The sequence below is a fragment of the Mytilus trossulus genome, chromosome 2, assembly GCF_036588685.1.
Source record: "Mytilus trossulus isolate FHL-02 chromosome 2, PNRI_Mtr1.1.1.hap1, whole genome shotgun sequence".
NCBI classification, from domain to species: Eukaryota; Metazoa; Mollusca; class Bivalvia; order Mytilida; family Mytilidae; genus Mytilus; species Mytilus trossulus.
Window position 1 is genome coordinate 68,786,682 of NC_086374.1, and position 17,783 is coordinate 68,804,464.

General features: G+C 32.7%; 1 protein-coding gene across 2 annotated transcripts in view; it reads right to left on the reverse strand.

Annotated features, from left to right (window-relative positions):
- Nucleotides 1–5,645: 5,645 nt before the first annotated feature.
- Nucleotides 5,646–17,783, reverse strand: part of LOC134707875 (failed axon connections homolog) — a 36,410-nt gene continuing 24,272 nt past the window's right edge. For both annotated transcript variants that reach the window (XM_063567982.1, XM_063567980.1), the window contains exons 2-6: nt 17,199–17,322; nt 16,135–16,331; nt 12,422–12,618; nt 8,571–8,687; nt 5,646–5,839 (exon numbers count right to left, since the gene is read on the reverse strand). In XM_063567982.1, the coding sequence (XP_063424052.1) occupies nt 5,736–5,839; nt 8,571–8,687; nt 12,422–12,618; nt 16,135–16,331; nt 17,199–17,322 (739 nt within the window). In that variant the 3' untranslated portion in view covers nt 5,646–5,735. The remainder of the gene's footprint in view (nt 5,840–8,570; nt 8,688–12,421; nt 12,619–16,134; nt 16,332–17,198; nt 17,323–17,783) is intronic.

Genomic DNA, 17,783 nt, shown 5'->3' on the forward strand with positions numbered 1-17,783 from the left:
TCACAAGTTTTAACGGCTTCAGTTTTCTGGTACTTTTCATGGAAAGATGAAATATTCAGATGGGACCATAACATCGACTATAGGAACATATCAAGACTGACAGTTAAAGCCAGTGATGTATGGGTTCCCGAAACCTATATTGTAAATGATGTAGATCAAACGGTTACATGACATGGTTTCCAGCAAAAGAATTGCAAACTTCATGTGCGGTCGATGTTTCAAAATATCCTTTTGGTACACAGACATGCGAAATCCGAATGGTAGCCTGGTATCATGATAACACAAGCATTGTTTTAATCTCGATTGGGTCAGGAATAGAAATATCGGATGTCCACTTTGTTGCAAATGGTGAATGGGACATTCTCAATTTATCAGCAAATTCATTCCAGTACAAAGTCAGTTATGCGAAAAATTCGTCCGATTATTCAGGTATTGATTATACTTTAGTTTTGAAAAGACGATCGGCTTACCATTTGATTACAACAGTATTTCCATTTGTTATTCTAATGGCAATTAATTTGTTGGTTATTGTCATTCCAACAGAATGTGGCGAAAAACTTGGATTCTTTGTGTCACAGTTTTTGACAATGATTGTGTTTCTTACCTTGATAGGTCAAAACATGCCTTCCTCATCATTGACGATATCGTACCTCACATTTCTAATCAGTTTGCAAATTTTGGTTAGCGGGATGACAATTTTAGTAGTTGCAATAAGTATTTATTTACAAACCCGATGTTTTGAAGGTAGACCTTCGTGTATAGTAAGAATAATTTTTAGTCCGGTGAGATATATCCAGCAGAAATATCAGAAGAAGACTTTCACACCAGCTCAGGATACAAGACACGATGGCTTTATCACATGGCTTGACGTTGACAAAAAACTTAACTGTGGTTGGAATATTTTACTTTTAGTAAATGTGATAGTTACTTTTTCCGTATTTGTATTTGTGATTTATTCATCATAAAAATTGACCGATATGATGACTCGAACATTCGTTCTATGTATTTAGTACTAAGTGCTCACAACAGTTATTATTTTGAAAAGTCAGCAGATCCTTGATATTGTTATTTTTTGTTTAAAATTGACTGATGTTGCCTATTCAACTTTTATGCATGCTATCATATTTGTCTTTTTAACTTTTATAAGGTATATTGCTTTTGAATAAAAGACTATTATTATCACAGTACAAATTGATACACATAACTTATCAAACGATTGTTATCCTTTTATGCCGAAATTGGAGCACATTTTTAATTAATAGTTCAGATTGGAAATGGGGAATCTGTCAGAGAGACAACAGCTCGACCAAAGAACATGAAAAAGACGAAGTCCATCAATGGGTCTTCAATACAGCGAGAAAAGCCCGCACCCAGAGGTTTTTTGTTTGTTCCCAAACAAAAATGTGTATTTCAAAATAAATACACAAACCAAAATTAACCAGATGCTCCACAAGGCGTAGCTTTATACGACCGCAGAGGTTGAACCCTTAACGGTTGGGGCAAGTATGGACACAACATTCAAGCTGGATACAGCTCTAAATTTGGATTGTGATTAAATCGTTGATACAGCATAGATTTCTGATACAGAATGAATGTGTTCTAATGAACTTAAAATTTTTGTTTTCTCTTAGAGCAATTCACTATGCTGTTGAATATTAAATATTAAGATGTAAAAAAACTGCTTGTTATCACTGGATGGTAAAGATATTTTAATTTATCAGTTGGTAGTAAAAAGTGAATATACATTGTAAATTGTATATAACAAAGATTTAAGTTGATTCTAGACAAAGAAAGATAACTCCAATTAAAAAAATTCTTGCAATTGCACAATATTGTGCAATTAGATATTTCTTGCTTACTATTCTGGACAAAGAAAGATAACTCTAATTAAAAAAAAAATTTGCTATTTCACAATATTGTGCAATTAGATATTTCTTGCCATTGCGCAATACTGTGCAATTGAAAAGACTTGCTATTGCACAATACTTAATATAATAATTTTAGATCCTGATTTGGACCAACTTGAAAACTGGGCCCATAATCAAAAATCTAAGTACATGTTTGGATTCAGCATATCAAAGAACCCCAAGATTTCAATTTTTGTTAAAATCAAACTAAGTTTAATTACAGACCCTTTGGACTTTAATGTAGACCAATTTGAAAACAGGACCAAAAATGAAAAATCTACATACACAGTTAGATTTGACATATCAAAGAACCCCATTTATTCAATTTTTCGTGAAATCAAACAAAGTTAAATTTTGGACCCCGATTTGGACCAACTTGAAAACTGGGCCAATAATCAAGAATCTAAGTACATTTTTAGATTCAGCATATCAAAGAACCCAACCGATTCATTTTTTGTCAACATCAAACTAAGTTTAATTTTGGACCCTTTGGACCTTAATGTAGACCAATTTGAAAACGGGACCAAAAATTAAGAATCTACATACACAGTTAGATTCGGCATATTAAAGAACCCCAATTATTCAATTTTTGATGAAAATCAAACAAAGTTTAATTTTGGACCCTTTGGGCCCCTTATTCCTTAACTGTTAGTACCAAAACTCCCAAAATCAATACCAACCTTCCTTTTATGGTCATAAACCTAGTGTTTATATTTCATTGATTTCTATTAACTTAAACTAAAGTTATTGTACGAAAACCAAGAATAATGCTTATTTGGGCCCTTTTTTGGCCCCTAATTCCTAAACTGTTGAAACCAAAATGCCCAAAATCAATCCCAACCTTTCTTTTGTCGTCCTTAACCTTGTGTTAAAATTTCATAGATTTCTATTCACTTTTATCAAAGTTAGAGTGCGAAAACTAAAAGTATTCGGACGACGACGACGATGACGACGACGACGACGACGATGACGACGACGACGACGACGACGCCAACGTGATAGCAATATACGACGAAATTTTTTTCAAATTTTGCGGTCGTATAAAAATCATACAAGACTTACAAAGACAAGAGGCACCTGACTTGGAACAGGCGCAAAATGCAGCGTGCCTTTTATACTTCTTATGTTCTAAACAAAAACAAAGTTATTGTCTTATGTTTGATTTCGATATTTAGGGTATAAGAGGAACCCAGATATTTATGGGATTTGAGTACTTGGTTCTATAAAGCTCTCCTCGTAGATCCGTATGTTAGCAGGAACTTTAGAATACACAATTTATGTATTCACACCTACATTTCAGTATTCTCTTTATTTTAGTCAGATAACCTTTTGTAACTTATCTCTTATAGCGAAATGAACAAAGCTATACAATATTAAAAAAAATATTCATATATCATTATTGTTATTGTTATTATCATTATCAATATTTGTCTATTCAATTGATATTTTTAAGATTTTGATTTTGCCACTTCATTAAGAACTTTCCGTTTTTCGGTGTTCGTTTTTTTTTGTTATTTAATTTTCAAAATCTGCAATACTAGTCATCAAAAGCTTTTTTAAAACCGAGTTTCAACTCAAATATTAACTCTGCATTTCGAGATGTAACTGCAAATCAGTACACCTTCAATTGGTGTTAGTGTAAAGACGTCATAAAGAGTGAAAATTAAAAATATAAAAGTATCAAAAATATACTAAATTATGCATGTTAATTTCTGTGTCATTTGGGTGCTTGTGGAGAGTTGTCTCATTGACAATCAAACTACATTTTCTTTTTTATATGTCTCCAAAATGTAAAGTTAATTGAAAATAGACTGTCGTCATCCGTTTTATGAAACAAAGGAGTGAAAGTGGGCGGAATTTTATAAAAAAAATTAATAAAACAACTCGTTTAATAATTTCATACGTCCGCAGCGCTTTTCTGGATTAACCTACTCCAGGAACGCTCAAAGCTAAACATTTGAAATTCGAGGGTTGTATAAGTACCGAAACAGCTATATAACAAAAATACAAAAAAATAGATAGTAAATTCATATAAGGTCAACTTTGCCTGAGGTGTTGAAACCTCAGTTTCTTTTTAATTTTTAAAATTTATAAACGAACAATTTTAGAAAGGTTTGTTATAAATCATGCCAGTATCGAAGTACTGACTACTAAGCTAATAATACTCTCGGGGACTGAAAGTTCACCAGCAGAGGTATCGATCCAGTTATTGAAAACAACACGTTAAATAATTCCATGCCTCTGAAGCGCTTCTCTAGATTACCTTCATCAGGAAAGCTTAAAGTCAAACATTTGAAATCCGAAATATACGGTTCATGTTTTGTTTATTCACCCCCGTTTCACAGATTAGATCGAGTAAATGCCAATGCATCTTAACGAAAACGACATTATGTTTATTTCGATCACGGCTATAAAGAGTGATGAGTTTGGTCTGAAACTATCAATATTTGCATGTGTTACGGAGAAAGCACCAGGGAAATGCAATTCAGAAATTTTTCATGAAAATGTCGACGAAGACCTTATATAATAAATACTTTGAAAAAGGTTCTAGCTGACAAATATTTGTTCAACTGATGAATAGAATACTCATGGTTATTGTGAACTTTTTAAATCGCATTTTGTAATAAGAAGCGATTGTGTTTGGCGTTTGTATAATTAAGAACTCTTAATAAAAATGTATGATGTTAATCAAGGAAAACTATTTACCCCGAGTAAGTACCTGGAATTTCCAGTAGCCTTTATGCACTTTTGTAAAATAGACATTAAAATGTCAAATAAAAGTTCCTTTGTTTCATGAAAAAAAATTACATTACATGTTTGATTCATTATATTCATTAATTTAATGAGACCTTTAGAGACAGTGCAAATGTTCTGTCAGCATATACATTGCAGTTGACGATCCAGAGGATAACTTTTGGAGTTATGCACACATAAAATCATAACTGAATGGTCATGAGAAAGTTCAGCAGAGTATACTAGGCAGGCTATTGTGAGCCATTGTTGACAGACAAGTTATGCATAAAGGGGACGAGACGACCCATATAGTGTTCAATATCTAAGACATGTCTCGCATTTTCAGGGTAAACATATTGAGATTGATATCTACGTGTCGTCATTTGGTGCCTGGGGGTGCTTTGCGTCATTGGCAATCATACCAAATCTTCTTATTTTTATATATTAATGCATATTTAAAAAAAATAAATAAAATTGTTGAATATAGTACGAAACCGATTTAAGATTGTGTCCGGCTGGTCGACTACTAGTTCAGGTCTTTGAGTGAGATTAAGATTATGATCGGGTCAGCAACAGCCGGTCGATAATGTTTGAGATTGGGATCGAGGACTTTCCAATAAAGTTGATACTAATTAAGAATGCTTGAGGGAAAATCAATCCATCGAGTATAATGTATTACAATATAATTACAATATCTTTGAAGGTCATGATCAAGCTTAGTTATTTTGTCGAAATCAATGTTAAAACGACCATTTCAGGCATATATATTTTTTTTAAAGTTTATGATTTTAGATGTCATAGTGAAACTATCACGAACATTAAATTTCTGATTTGAAGCGTAAAAATTATATTTCTACATTCATTTTCGATGAAAACGACTCAAATTGTCGAAAGATAAAATAGTATTACATTTTCGTTCTTTTAAAGACTAGATAGTGGTACATTATCCTCTTCTCTTCATTTACAAATAATCAAAGTTATTAAATCAATCCACTTCAATGGACATTGTCATCAATTGAATTTTATTTTATATTTACATGCCACGTTATCATGATATTATACATGTATATACTAAAGAGCTAATTACTAATATAATCATTTAATTGCCTCTTTTGTATTTCCATGCGTGATACATTCGTCCCAGTCAGGCCAAAATGTCTCCTTCATTCTTTGACAATAATCACACAAGTTTCTATATTCTGAAAATAAAAATAAATTTTCATTGCACTTGCATTGATTTTGATGTATTTTATTTGAGACACACTTAAATTGTTTCATCAATAGTTGTTTGATTTTGAAAAATGCATATTTAAAAAAACTAGAGGCTCTAAAGAGCCTGTGTCGCTCACCTTGGTCTATGTGCATATTAAACAAAGGACACAAATGGATTCATGACAAAATTGTATTTTGGTGATGGTGATGTGTTTGAAGTTCTTACTTTACTGAACGATTTTGCTTCTTACAATTATATCTATCATGAACTTTGCCCATTAGTAACAGAGAACTATATTTGGTAAAAATTTACATAAATTTACCAAATTAATGAAAATTGTTAAAAATTGACTATAAAGGGCAATAACTCCTTAAGGGGTCAATTGACCATTTAGGTCATGTTGACTTATTTGTAGATCTTACTTTGCTGAACATTATTGCTGTTTACAGTTTATCGCTATCTATAATAGTATTCAAGATAACCAAAAACGGCAAAATTTCTTTAAAAATTACCAATTGGAGGGCAGCAACCCAACAACCAGTTGTCCAATTCATCTGAAAAATTCAGGGCAGATAGATATTGACTTGATTAACAATTTAACTTCTTGTCAGATTTGCTCTAGATGGTTTGGTTTCATAGTTATAAGCAAAAAACTGCATTTTACCCCTATGTTCTATTTTTAGCCGTGGCAGCCATCTTAGTTGAATGGCCAGGTCATCGGACACATTTTTCAAACTAGATACCCCAAAGATGATTGTGGCCTAGTAATTTCAGTGGAGATTTTGTAAAAGATTACTTAGATTTATGAAAAATGGTTAAAGATTGACTTTAAAGGGCAATAACTCCTAAAGGAGTCAACTGACCATTTTGATCATGTTGACTTATTTGTAGATCTTACTTTGCTGAACATTATTGCTGTTTACAATTTATCTCTATCTATAATAATATTCAAGATAATAACAAAAAACAGCAAAATTTCCTCAAAATTACCAATTCAGGGGCAGCAACCCAACAACCGATTGACCGATTCATCTGAAAATTTTAGGGCAGATAGATCTTGACCTGATAAACATTTTTATCCCATGTCAGATTTCCTCAAAATGCTTTGGTTTTTGAGTTATAAGCCAAAAACTGCATTTTACCCCTTTGTTCTATTTTTAGCCGTGGCGGCCATCTTGGTTGGTTGACCAGGTCACGCCACACATTTTTTAAACTAGATACCCCAAAGATGATTGTGGCCAAGTTTGGATTAATTTGGCCAAGTAGTTTCAGAGGAGAAGATTTTTGTAAAAGATTACTTTAATTAACGAAAAATGGTTAAAAATTGACTATATAGGGCAATAACTCCTAAACGGGTCAACTGACCATTTTGGTCATGTTGACTTATTTGTAGATCTTACTTTGCTGAACATTATTGCTGTTTACAGTTTATCTCTAACTATAATAATATTCAAGATAATAACCAAAAACAGCAAAATTTCTTCAAAATTACCAATTCAGGGGCAGCAACCCAACAACCGATTGACCGATTCATCTGAAAATTTCAGGGCAGATAGATCTTGACCTGATAAACATTTTTACCCAATGTCAGATTTGCTCTAAATGCTTTGGTTTTTGAGTTATAAGCCAAAAACTGCATTTTACCCCTATGTTCTATTTTTAGCCGTGGCGGCCATCTTGGTTGGTTGACCGGGTCACGCCACACATTTTTTAAACTAGATACCCCAATGATGATTGTGGCCAAGTTTGGTTTGATTTGGCCCAGTAGTTTCAGAGGAGAAGATTTTTGTAAAAGTTAACGACGACGGACGACGACGACGACGACGGACGACGACGGACGACGACGGACGACGCCGGACGCCGGACGCCAAGTGATGAGAAAAGCTCACTTGGCCCTTCGGGCCAGGTGAGCTAAAAAAGTACATATTTGTTTTTCATTTTCCTTATTGGCCATATATATATATCTTAATATATTAACAATGAAGAAATAATCTTATAACTTAAAACTGATTTCGATTGTGGGTTCAAATTTACATATGCGAATTTTTGTTTATAGTAAGTCTATAAGGCTTTATATCGTCTGAACTTTTTGTTTATAGTGGGTTGTTTGAAATAAAGACATACTTGACATACGTATTAGTCTATGTTATGAGATGCATTATCTATCTAACGATACATAATCCATTTTAAAGAATAACTTTTTTTTGTCCACTTTAAAGTTTCTGTTGTTTCGTTGGTTTTTTTCTGATAGTTGATGTGTTTCCCTCGGTTTTAGTTTGAAAACAGGATTATTTTGTCTCAATCGATGTATGACGTTCGTACAGCAGTAACCTACTGTTGCCTTTATATTTGAATCCACAATTAATGGATTGTTCAAAAGTGAGAAAAAAAGTAGATATTTTATGAAATGTTTCATTCGGCATACCTCGGTAGAATCCGCTACTCTCCTTCTATGATGAGGGTACGGAATCGACCGAGTTGAGACGAATGGAAATGTTTGTGTTTTATACATTTTAAAGCCGTCGTTTGGATACATACAGATTTAAAAAGAACACATGTATTAGTAAAACTTTAGTATAAATAATGAACATTCAAATAGTTAAAGGAAACTGTCAAGCATTTTAGAAATTTCTTTATATGTGTTCTCTTAGAATGAATGTCCTCGTTTGGAAGACATTCAAATGATGATAATCATGGGATTTGAATTTGATGCTTACTTTTGATTGTTGATTCTACTGGACTTCCGAACGATTGCCAGTATGCATTACTAATCAGACCAAATACACTACAGTCTGCTTGGCATGGCTTGTCTCCTAGAAGGAATTTTTTGTTACCTAAAACAAAAGTTCAAGTCACGTAAAAAAGTTTTCATGAATATCAGGATTGAAATCATGTATTTGCCCCGATCGCGCGGTTTCGTCTACAAACCTCTTTTACGAGCTCGAGAATTGTCTAATTAGGTCAAGTCGGAGAAATCCGGAAAAAAGTAAATAAACAAGATGGATGATATGAAATCGTTATATATATTTCTTTCGTGAAATGTCTTCGCAAATGACTAATTCTAATCGCCAGCGGAAAACAGGTTAAATTTATTCCTTCACTGTTTGTTCACTTGTGTTAATTTGTTTTTTAATTGAGTTAAGCCATTGCAATTGATATTAGAAAGTGTGTTTTTTGTTGTTGCGATGTTACACTATTATTCAGTCAAGGTTGAAGGTTCGGTACCATTAAAATGTATAAACCCTCTGCATGTGTTTGCACTTGTCCTATATCAGGACTCTGATGTTCAGTAGTTGTCGTTTGTTGGTGGGGATCATAAGTGTTTCTCGTTTTTTATATAGATTATTGTTTTTCCCGTTTGAATGGTTTTACACTCGTATTTTTTGGGATCATTTATAGCTTACAGTATGATGTGAGACAATGATCCGTGTTTAAGACCGTACTTTGTCCTATAATTGTTTACTTGGTTTATTAATTGTGACTTGGATGTAGAGTTGTCTCATTGGCACTCATATCACATCTTCGTATATCTATTTAGCGTATAAATTGTTTCGCATACTTGATATCATTAAAAATAACATTGCTCAAACATTCCGTAATTGTTTCTTATATGTCATTGATACATGTTTATAACAACCCTATCACACTGATTTAGCAACTGATATTGTTGTAGAGCTCACGGCCGACACTCGGCTAACCGAGAGATTGGTCGGTTAATCTATATTGAGTATGCGGCTATATGGGCGATTGGTCTGTTAATCGGGTTGGATATACGTCTGTTAAGAGTAAAATGCACAATTAAATGTTAAACTCTATCAAATATACAGATTTTTGACATATTAAAAGAATCAAATCAAAAAAAAGAAAAGTGTCTGACAAAACGATATCTATCATAGAATATTTTCCACCTTTAAAAACATTTCATAGTGTGCGAAGTTTTCAGTAAAAGTTAAAGGCGTCGCGCAAGCATGTAGTATTTATGATTACACGCATAGCAAATTTTTTTTAATAAAAGGCGAAATAAACAATTTTAGATATCATTTATAAGACACAAAATACTACTTTGGTTTTTAAATATAAATTGACATTAATACCACGTTTTAGTGAAAATTATAAGAATAAAGTCTGTTAATGGGTTGGAAAATTGAAATTGTTTCAGTTAAGAGTTATTAAGCCACGAAAATAGTTTTGCTGCCTTTATATTTTCCCATTGAAAAATTTAAGAATGAGATGTTCTTGAGTAAAAGAAATGATAATACGCCTTAATTTTTGTGTCTGCTCAAAGTAGCATGTTATGAAGTCCGTCTGAACGTGTCTTTCTAATACAACACAGGGTACATATAACGTGTTGTCGTTTTCATATGCACATGATATTTGTCACTAGACGTTTAACCCTAGTTCGTCAGCATCATCCAGTTGGTTCTTTTCTTCTATTACTTAATCATCTGTTGTTTACAAATCATTCTAAAGAAGTAAATGGAAAGGAGCGAATGCAGCTACATTTGGTTGAATTAAGTTTTAATCTATTTTATTCCGTTTAGTTCCTTTTCTACATATGTGCAGAGGAGAACTGTAGTTGTTAACATGTTAACTTAAAGCATTTGTCACCAATATGAGTACATTGCAATCCGTTAGTGTTTCAACACCAAGGGGGGTTTCATGTCATTATTCTAAAACAATTATTGTTTTGTTTTTCTCTTTTTTAGCAATGCATCACTCTCTACTGTCCTTATCTTTTAATCAAATTCTGTATCTCCATCCAGATTCTCGTGTATACCATGAGGGTCCGGATTGGGGGTGTTTTGTATTTCTGTATTCTTTTGTAATGTTACTTTTCTCTACATTTTATTTATCTTACTCATTTTTCTTTCTTTATTCTTTATATTTAGGCATCCCAATATATTTTACTTACTGATGTTTAGTTACATTACGACGTTAATCTCTGATTTATATACAGGTTACCAATGTAGATGACAAATTGGTGTCATTCAGGACAATTACACAGAATCCACATGATATATGCGACCATTCCCGGATAAAATAAATTTTACTTTAATTTAACACTTTTTGAAACCATTTTATCAATTTTCAATATCCGTTCCCTAAATTGTTAATTGTTCATGTGTTTTGTTTCCGTATATTTTATATTCTATTGCTCATGTTTTGTTTACGTATATATTTAATGTTTCATTGCTCAAGTGTTGTTTCCGTATATTTTAGCCGCTCGTCTGGATCATACCAAATTAACACACCATAAAGTAATAAAATTATACTTTTATTGTCATTCATAACTCTTAACAGACCAATTAACAGACCGGGTTTTATACATCTGACCAATTAACAGACCAGGTTATAAATATAGATTGATTTATGTCACCAAAATACATATTTTCGTGTAGATTTTTCACACGATGATATCAATTTGGTTAACACACATAATGCCTGTCTTTTTCCGATGTTCAAAATATTGCATGCAAGTAAATTCAACCCAAGTGTCATTTTGTGTACATTTTGTGTGTGCAAAATGTGTATAAATTTATTGGTGAGTAACTTGTCTTTTCATTTTATAGATCGAACACAGAAGCTAGAAAAATAATAATTACACCACTGGATTCAGTACATTGAATAGTTTTGTTTATAGACATAAATATTTTTTATGATAAACATATATTTAAAAGGTTATACAATGAAACATGCTGAGTTTTCAATGATTTTCTCGATAACATCTGATTAACAGACTTTAACCAATCCGATTAACAGACCAACCGCCGATATAGCCGCATACTCAATATAGATTAACCGACCAATCTCTCGGTTAGCCGAGTGTCGGCCGTGGAGCTGAAGCAATGAATTCTTCAAGCAATTTATTTTAAAATCATTATCTGGCAAATGAAACTGTATCTGATATCCTAATTATACAGTTGCAAAATGCATATATTCGACCTTTTTCTCCGAACCACAATGAAAGATTTGTATAGACTATTATATCGCATGAATTCTTCAAGATTTTTAACTTCAACACCTTTTCCATGCTTTTCAAGCTAGGTGAAAACACCTTATGGCAATATCCCTTTGTCGTGGCTTGGGTCTTATGCATTCCACCAATGTTTTGTTTTAAAGTGATTAAGATTATAACACAATGGTAACTGCTGTACCCTTTTTTATATTGGTACCTATCTTATTTGTGTGTTTTGTTAACACATTGTTGTCCATATAATCGAATTTAATGCAATTGTCAAGTGAGAGATTTAGCTAGCTATAAAACCAGGTTTTTATTCACCATTTCCTGCATGTATGAATGTCTTCCCTAAGTCAGGATTATGACAGTTGTTTGTCATTTGTTTGACGTTTTGAGCATTTTGTGTTGCTAATTAATAAAGGACTTTCCGATTTTTATTTTCCAGACAATTCGGTTTATTGGTATTTTACTTTTTAACCCATTACAAAATTTTAACGATTAATAAGATTGTCATGAAGTAGTTAATTCTTATGATTGAATGTTACATTACTTGGCTAAATAATGGTGTATGTCAGGTGAGCAAATATTACCGAGTTACCAACACTTTACCTAAGAAGTCTGATACAGCTTTTAAATCAAGCTCCATAATATGATACACCTCATCTGAACTATGTCGTCCCATACCAACGGCATACATTATTTTCTTAATTTGTCGTCTGCCAATATAACCAGCTAATAATGGAATTTTGAAGATTTTACAAGCTGTCCATTCTTTATCATATACCCATCTATCCATTGCAAATGCCCTGTTATAAATGAAATAGTTCATAGTCAAATCACTGTTGACAGTTGGTTTTGCACAGGCGAGTTATTAACTCAATACTCAAGAACTAGAGGCTCCAAAGAGCCTGTGTCGCACACCTTGGTCTATGTGAATATTAAACAAAGGAAGCAGATGGATTCATGACAAAATTGTGTTTTGATGATTGTGATGTGTTTGTAAATCTTACTTTACTAAACAGTCTTGCTGCTTACATTTATCTCTATCTATAATGAACTTGGCCCAGTAGTTTCAGTGGAAAATGTTATTAAAAATTTGCAAATTTTATGAAAATTGTTAAAAATTGACTATAAAGGACAATAACTCCTTAGGGGGTCAATTGACCATTTCGGTCATGTTGACTTATTTGTAAATCTTACTTTGCTGAACATAATTGCTGTTTACAGTTTATCTCTTTCTGTAATAATATTCAAGATAATAACCAAAAACAGCAAAATTTCCTTAAAATTACCGATTCAGGGGCAGCAACCCAACAATGGGTTGTCAGATTAATCTGAAAATTATAGGGCAGTTAGATCTTGATCTGATAAACAATTTTACCCGTGTTGGATTTGCTCTAAATGCTTTGGTTTTTGAGTTATAAGCCAAAAACTGCATTTTACCCCTATGTTCTATTTTTAGCTGTGGCGGCCATCTTGATTTTAAAGTCGGGTCACCGGACACATTTTTAAAACTAGATACCCCAAAGATGATTGTTGCCAAGTCTGGATTAATTTGGCCCAGTAGTTTCAGAGGAGAAGATTTTTGTAAAAGATAACTAAGATTTACGAAAAATGGTTAAAAATTTACTATAAAGGGCAATAACTCCTAAAGGGATCAACTGACCATTTCGGTCATGTTGACTTATTTGTTATTCCTACTTTGCTAAACATTATTGCTGTTTACAGTTTATCTCTATCTATAATAATATTCAAGATAATAACCAAAAACAGCAAAATTTCCTTAAAATTACCAATTCAGGGGCAGCAACCCAACAAAGGGTTGCCTAATTCGTATGGAAATTTCAGGGCTGATAGATCTTGATCTGATAAACAATTGTACCCCATGTCAAATTAGCTCTAAATGCTTTGATTTTTGAGTTATAAGCCAAAAACTGTATTTTACCCATATGTTCTATTTTTGGCCGTGGCGGCCATTTTGGTTGATAGACCAGGTCACCGGACACATCTTTTAAACTACATACCCCAATAACAATTGTGGCCAAGTTTGATTGAATTTGGCCCAGTAGTTTCAGAGGAGAAGATTTTTGTAAAAGATTACTTTAATTTAAGAAAAATGGTTAAACATTGACTATAAAGGACAATAACTCCTTAACGGGTCAACTGACCATTTCGGTCATGTGACTTATTTGTAAATCTAACTTTGCTGAACATTATTGCTGTTTACAGATTATCTCTATCTATAATAATATTCAAGATAATAACCAAAAACTGCAAAATTTCCACAAAATTACCAATTCAGGGGCAGCAACCCAACAACGGGTTGACCGATTCATCTGAAAATTTCAGGGAAGATAGATCTTGACCTGATAAACATTTTTACCCCCATGTCAGATTTCCTCTAAATGCTTTGGTTTTTGAGTTATAAGCCAAAAACTGCATTTTACCCCTATGTTCTATTTTTAGCCGTGGCGGCCATCTTGGTTGGTTGACCGAGTCACGCCACACATTTTTAAAACTAGATACCCCAATGATGATTGTGGCCAAGTTTGGTTCAATTCGGCCCAGTAGTTTCAGAGGAGAAGATTTTTGTAAAAGTTAACAACGACGACGGACGACGGACGACGGACGACGACGGACGCCGGACGCAAAGTAATAGGAAAAGCTCACTTGGCCCTTCGGGCCAGGTGAGCTAAAAAAGCAATAAGGAAATTGTTTGATTTTTTCATTTATGCTATACATACAGTTACATGAATATTTTAAATGAAGCTTTCAGAAACATACAACAGTAATCCACTATGGGATTCATGTAATTCGATCTATTTCAAATCATGAAAATATTGAAATTGTTTTATTGATTGGTTATGCGGATATAAGCAAGCACGTGTGTTTTTTTGTGTTCATTTTTTTTTTACATAAAAAAGGCCGTTAGTTTTCTCGTTTGAATTGTTTTTCATTGTCTTATCGGGGCCTTTTATAACTGACTATGCGGTATGGGCTTTGTTCATTGTTGAAGGCCGTACGGGGATCTATAGTTGTTAATGTTTGTGTCATTTTGGTCTTTTGTGGATAGTTGTTTCATTGGCAATCATGCCACATCTTCTTTTTTATATTATTTATCTTATTAATCTTATTTGAAAAGTGTTTGGCAACAAATATACCTCTTATACAGAAGTAATAACTATACATTTTTAAATAAAACTACACCACCTAATATTTGGATACAAAATCATGGACAACAATATGACTCAATTTTTTTTTAATTACTATAATTTTGAAATATATATAAATGAGGGTCGAAAGATACGAGAGGAACAGTCAAATTCATGAATAAAAAATAAACTGACAACGCCATGGCTATAAATGAAAAAGACGAACGACAAATAATAATGCACATGAAACAACATAGAAAACTAAGACTGAGCAACACGAAACTATCCATGAAATAGGGGTGATCTCAGGACTGCTCCGGATAAGTCCTACTATGTATTTGAGCTGAAAAAAGCTAAGTCGTCTACAGAATTTTTGTGAATGACTATACTTAGAGAGTAGACACTGATATGAATGGGCATAAGATCATGTAGGGGCATTACTCCAATGTTATAAACAATTAAAAGAAACATAATCAATGACTGATTTTCTTGTATTGTTATTCTAGTGTTATATAAACAAAATGTATGTCAATTAATCTGATTAGCCGACTATTCCTTTGTTAGTCAGTGGATTGTAACAGGGTACGTCTAAAGAAGCTTGGAATCTAGATGGCTTATGGAACAAGTAAAATTTGATAAATGTAATCATAATGGTTTTTTTTAAAAGCATGCACGAAGGTGAGAAAACTACTGTTCTTAAACTGATAACAAACTTTAACACCATTTTATGAGTTAATACTGGTCACTTTCTTTTAAATATAAATAAGAAGATGTGGTATAAGTGACAATGAGACAAATCTCCATCCAAGTTAGAATGTATAAAAAGTACACACATATAGGTCAAAGTAAGGTCTTCTTCAAGGAGCTGTGGCTCGCACCAGACAGCAAGCTATAAATGACCCCAAAATGACTAGTATGAATAATAAAGACAACCAAACTAGAAACACTTAAGGACCACACTAACCAATAACAACCACCGAAGAACAAGTTCCTGACTTAGGACAGGTGCATGAAAAGGCAGTCGGTTAAAACGTATAAACAGGCGCCAACCTTCACTCAAAACTGAGACATTGAAATATAACATAAATGCATATTATGTTGTACTGACATACGTGTACTAGTATATGAAACAAAACGTAAATAGAACTAAAATTAAAATAATTGACATACCAATAAGTGTTTTCTTCGAACATTTTCTGAAAAGCTCTTGCTATTCCCCTGTCCTTTGCTGTAAAGTCTTTATTTAGGTCGATTTGAAGTTTATCATTTAAATATTCTATACAAAATTCAGAATCTGAAATTTCCTCTCCATTGTATTCAATCCATGGGAATTTTCCTTTCTTGCTTTTAGTGAAACTGTGAACATTCTAAAACAAATACTCAGTAGATGTAAGATGTTGAAAAACTCATCACATATACCAGGCTTGAACTAATGGATATTACATACGCGTTTCGTCTACAAAAGACCAATCAGTAATACCATCGTGTTGTAAACATCCAGCTGCAGTGGCATAGACCCAGTGGTTGTAAAACACCTCATGTAATATACCAGGGGAAAAGATAGAAAAATGTGTATCTCATAAACGAATAACTTATTTATATATAATATATATGAGACTGTACAAGCGGTGTTGTCTCGATATTCAAATAGCATGATACATTTACAGATTCATCATTGTTGTGCTGATATTATTATTGATATAATATGTGTTTTTAATTGAATGATATGTCGTAGAGTTGTCGAAAGACAACCTTTCCAAAATATAATATTAAAACAGTAAATGTTCGTGTTTACATTTTGTCAGATATATCCTTCCCTCTTTATATGAGAAGTTCCATTTTGATCTGTATTTTGTAATTAGAAAAAATTTATGTTCAATATCACGTACGAGTTCTCTAATAATATTTCTAACGAAGCAGAATCATATGCTAGCATTTGTGATCCATTGTCATAAACGTATATAATTTGTTAACTTTAACCACTATTCTCGCACAGAAGATTTTAAATATGTCTGAAATAAACTAAAGACTTTTAAGTGCAAGAACACTGAAAAACAATCCTGTTCAACATAGACCATCGTCCGACCTAATATAAATTATACACGAGCAAACATAGATCCCCAATGCCAAAATGCGAAACTGGAGTCTTATATCGAGAAGTTATAAGTGATAAATAGGTAGAGTTTCTGATTATAACACACAATATTTAACTTTAATATTAAAGATAAACCTACTTCATAAGGAATGTTTGCCATAAGCAGGTAAGTTTCTAATTTTATGGCATATGGAGTCATACTAGATGCATATGGACCTCGTCCAATCTGGTGAAGTATTACTGTATCGGGTGGGTAATTCTTCCTAAAACAAATATTTATGTTGTAGATGCGATTTGCATTTGATTAATGTTGTGTTGTATTTTTTTGCAGCAAAGTACGGGTAAACTAATAATACTTTCTGCATATGCTTATGTTCTTGTTAAAATTAGATACAAAATAGTTATTTAGTCCGAAAAGCAAATACATGTATATCACATTCAAGAATATTGTAGTTACTATACATATCCGTATCATTATAGATAGAATAGTAGAAATCAAAAGTATAGGGTGAAATAAATGCTTTTGGTGTCTTATTAAGTTTTCTACATTAAAAGCCCAACATATATCGCTAGCCTATATTTATATAATATACAGTTATCGCGTTTAAACTCCAAGTCTAAAATTTGAATGTTTGAATAAAAAGTAAAATACTGAATTCCGAAGAAAATTCTAAAACAAACTATCATAATTAAGCGTCAATAGAATCAGTGAATGATTTGACAA